Source organism: Brassica oleracea, chromosome C2 (assembly GCF_000695525.1).
Source record: "Brassica oleracea var. oleracea cultivar TO1000 chromosome C2, BOL, whole genome shotgun sequence".
Classification (NCBI taxonomy): Eukaryota; Viridiplantae; Streptophyta; class Magnoliopsida; order Brassicales; family Brassicaceae; genus Brassica; species Brassica oleracea.
In genome coordinates this window covers 8,158,055-8,162,797 of record NC_027749.1, presented here as the reverse complement: position 1 = coordinate 8,162,797, position 4,743 = coordinate 8,158,055, and the positions used below count along the sequence as shown (strand labels likewise).

The 4,743-nt window shown below is 35.5% G+C and overlaps 1 protein-coding gene across 1 annotated transcript in view; it reads left to right on the top strand.

The window, feature by feature from the left end:
* The window catches only part of LOC106325669 (putative L-type lectin-domain containing receptor kinase II.2), a 17,618-nt gene that overhangs the window by 5,813 nt on the left and 7,062 nt on the right, over positions 1 to 4,743 (top strand). Inside the window, exon 2 of the mRNA XM_013763731.1 lies at positions 3,538 to 3,875. Coding sequence (XP_013619185.1) covers positions 3,538 to 3,875 — 338 coding nt within the window. The remainder of the gene's footprint in view (positions 1 to 3,537; positions 3,876 to 4,743) is intronic.

The window sequence follows — 4,743 nt, the reverse complement described above, 5'->3', positions numbered from 1 at the left end:
CCACCCAAAAGGTGTTTGATGAAATGCCTGAGACAACTCTCCTAGGCTTTTAGTATACTTTGCCAAAGACATTTGTTGTTAAAGATGCTAAGATAGCTAATAGACTTGTTAGTAATGATTGCTTTCATATTATTCAACCAAAGACATTTGATGTTTGAGATATGTTAGCAAATGAGCATTCATCTAGACATAGAGCTTGCTTAGAATTGTGTCTAGGCTTAAGGTTGATAGTTTGATTGATCATTTGTCATCCTTAGTTCGATACTTGATCACCCAAGGTCTAATCCCTATGCCCACGAGTTCTCTTTTCCCTTAGTCAAGAAAGTATCATTCTGTTATTGCTTTCTAGTTTTAGTCATAGCTTAAAACCCATCTAAATCATTGGTTGCACTTAGATTAAGTGAGTACTTGCATTCTCAGTGGTTTGATATCCCTCATAACTGGTTCGACAATCACTATGCTACAACATTTGTCTTAGGAGCCTTGAAAACTCCTAACATCACATACTATTAACAACATATGATTTATCATAAAAGTATCTTCATAAAAAGAACATTTATATATGATCTATTAAAAATATGATTTGTCATAGCATCTATCTTATATATTAAAACAGATGTCACAACCTTGATTCATGTGTGATATTTAAAAAAAAAAGGACCCTCACTAGAAATCAGTTATCATTAATATGATTTATCATAACATTATTTTCTTGATTCTCTTAACGAACCCTTTTTTGTAATAGGAAACTGCAACTATGATATCTAGGGTAATCCTATGATTTTTTTTTAGAAACTTAAAATAGCCTAAGTAGTATATATATGTACGACTCAATAGGTTATAACATCACTTTTGTAGAATCAAACTTGAGAGCTGAACCCTTATAACGATGTCAAATAACTATGAAGATGGAGGAGTTTACTATGATCCAGACGAAACCATGTTCAATAACGATGAAGAAGGAGGACTTTACTTTGATCCTGAAGACCAAGAACTCATCAAATATCATCTACTACCCAAGTTAGAAACGTACCTACAACCCAAGTCGAAAGATGAAGAGTGTGAAGACTTCATCGTGATGAAGAACGTTTACGATAAGGAGCCATGGTTGTTGGCCCATACCAATCATCCGTTGTTCAGGAAGAACGAGTGGTTTTATTTCGTGACAAGGACTCAAGTGTCAGTGAAGAACATTGGTCGTGGTAGGAACTCAAAGCGGAGGATCGCCGGGGACAACGATGGTGGGAGTTGGAAGCCTAACGCTAAAAAATATATTGAGGACGAAGAAAAAAAGAAGACCATAATAGGGAAAAAGCAAACTCTAAAGTTCACTAAAAGCGACAACAATAAGAGGCAGAAGAGAGGAGACGGTACTTCTGCTGCTGTTCCTGGGAGAAATAGTAGCTGGATTATGTACGAGTATTCGCTACCGGACGAAAATACGTTACAAGAACTGGTCCTGTGCAAGATTCGCAAGATAGGCAATTCTAAGGATGAAGAAAGTGAAGCCGTGGAGGGGACACATGACGCAGAAGAAGATGGGACTGGAGAGCTCGTTGAAAGATTCGCAAGAACGGGATTGGATGATCAACAAACAACGGAGAAAGATGATCAACAAGAGCCACCAACGTACGGTCTTTCTCAATCTAGTGATCCTCCCGCTAGGCTTGGCGATAAATCTCTACCAATATAGGTGGATGATGATGAAGATGAATAGCAAGTGATGAACCAAGAGCTTGCTGAACATCTTGTCACCTCCACCGAAACCTTTTAGTTTTCACGTACAAACACAAGAAGTGTGAACACTTATTGAAAATCTTCTTAATGTTTCTCAAAGTTATTCTTTATTGTTTGTAAAATAGTTTCAACTATGTGATTAACTCTTTTCATTAAACAAAGAGAATCAATTCATACGTTTTGTGAATAGTTGGGTAATAAGTTAGCTACAATACAACTGCATGAATTACTAGTAGGTCAATGATATGACCTTTACAATGCTACGTACTTTTAATATTCTGCATGTTTTAAATTGAATTCATAATGCAGTACTGGTGCAAGAGAGTGTTTTCCCTAGAAACAATTGGTCTACTTCTTCTCTTTTGTTGTTCTTGTATTCACTTGAGTTGGGTTGTTGTAATTTGTAAATTACGGTGTAGTAAATTGTTTATAGCATTGTAAAATTTAGAAAATTATATAAATCTTTATCATTTTAAGAAATAAAAATTTGGTGGTCTGGACCGCCTGGTGGGTCTAAACCTCAGCTGCCCACAAACACAAATCAGTATGCAGAGATATAAATTAGTCATTACAATATTGGTCAAGGAAACAAAGTAGAAATTCTTGACCAAGCTATACAAAATGGTTCTTAAACTTTGAGTTGCTTGGAAGAGAAGTTAACGGTGCAGTCTATACAGAAAAGCTAACAAGCTGGTTAGTCCGTCTCATGGATAAATATACAAGAATGGATTAGAAGCTGTTATCGTGACCAAACTTCTACCAGAAGAATTGGATGACTAGCTACTCTGACGAATATGAAGAGTGGAAGCTACAGTTTTTTGGTCTTCTTGTCAAATTTTTTTATCACTTGAAAAGAACTTAAAGACGTTTCTTCTGGTTGCTTGCACTGCAATTATACGTTTTTTTTTTTCTGGCGAGTCAAAATATCTTATCTGATGTGTCAAAGAGAGGTAATTTCCAAGCAAAGTAGGTCAGAAGAGCTCTATTGTCATCTGTGGAGACTTCTTCGACTCAAACAAAGAATAAAGAGAAGCAAGCTGATTCTAAATTCTCATATATAAACCTATTTTAAAACAGCGTCAGCATCATTGACCTTGAGCACGTCAAAGAACTTAAACTACATACAACTAGCATTTATTGATTTTTATTATGTTTCGTATGATTTAACCCATGCTTAGGATAAGAGATATGTGCACATATGTAGCATAACCATGTTCACTTAAAATATATATCCAAACTGAACACATATGAACATGACTAGTTGAAACCTAATGCAACCACGCTCCGGGTCTCTTAGGGTTGGGTTCTTAAAGTAATATAAAATACGGTCTCTTAACTTTTAACTAAAAAAATTAAGAGACATCTCTTATATCTTTTATGAGACGTCTCTTAGTTTTTTTAATTAAAAACTAAGAGACCGTATATTATATTATCCTAAGAATCTGATTCTAAGACCTGCATTAATCATGTTCTATATAATATGGAACACAACTGTACATAGTTAATCACCTTATTTTGCCACATACATGGTAAGTACTCATTATATGTAGAAAAATAAAAGTACATACCACTGTACCGATAGGACTACAAAAGTAGTTAAGCCACACAACTGTAAGAACCGTCTAAATGATGACATAGGAATTGTGGTATATCTGCTAATTCAAAAAGGAAAAATAACATTTCTAGCTTTTCTTTGATAGTGTCTTCCATGTAAAGGTCAACTCTGACTTTTCTGCAGTTTTAAAAACACAATTCTCATGGAAAAGAAAGTGCAGGAGAATTTGAGATTTACAAACTAAGGTGTGAGAGAAGATCATCTCTGGATGATAATTAGTGTCCATGCGATGCTTTTGGTGCTGGCACAAGAGGGGTATCATTTTTTGGAGTATGACTTCAGAGAAGCAAACCTTTATCTTGATGGGATGGCAAATACCAACGGTGGTCCATTGCATCTTACAAATGATACAAAGGCCAGCACTGGTCATGCTATGCTCAAAACTCCCATGAATTTCACAGCCTCGTCTCCCAGTTCATTTTCCTTTTCAACACAATTTGTCTTTGTAATCTTTCCACTGGCAAAACCTCCTGCATACGGTCAAGGTATGGCTTTTGTGGTAGCTCCTAAGATAGACCTCATGGCAAATTTGATGTTAGGAGTTTTCAAGGCTCCTAAAACAAATGTTGTAGTATAGTGATTGTCGAACCAGTTCTGAGGGATATCAAAGCACTGAGAATGCAAGTACTCACTTAATCTAAGTGCAACCAATGATTTAGATGGGTTTTAAGCTATGACTAAAACTAGAAAGCAATAACAGAATGATACTTCTTGACTAAGGGAAAAGAGAACTCATGGGCATAGGGATTAGACCTTGGGTGATCAAGTATCGAACTAAGGATGGAAAATGATCAATCAAACTATCAACCTTAAGCCTAGACACAATTCTAAGCAAGCTCTATGTCTATATGAATGCTCATTTGCTAACATATCTCAAACATCAAATGCCTTTGGTTGAATAATATGAAAGCAATCATTACTAACAAGTCTATTAGCTATCTTAGCACCTTTAACAACAAATGTCTTTGGCAAAGTATACTAAAAGCCTAGGAGAGTTGTCTCAGACATTTCATCAAACACCTTTCGGGTGAGAAATGCCTATTGATCAACTTTTGAGTGGCCAACTCAGAAGATGCATTAAGAATACTCTACTAGCAAGGAACAAGAATGATCTACACTAAAACATCCTAGAACTAACCTAATCACCCTTAATCTCCCTAACCCATGAATTCAAAAGGTGATTACTCACTAATCTCCATGATTCCTCTTAAACACATATTGGATTTCAGATTAATCATGTAAAGAAATAGATAAGAAATCAACAAGAACACAAGAACATAACAATCAAAAATCCAAGAGATGAACTTCTCAAGAGAGTTTTTGTGTATTTATCAATAGATCCAATGTTAATTTGCCTGCCGGCTACAAAAGATGTTTAAAACATAGGTTTT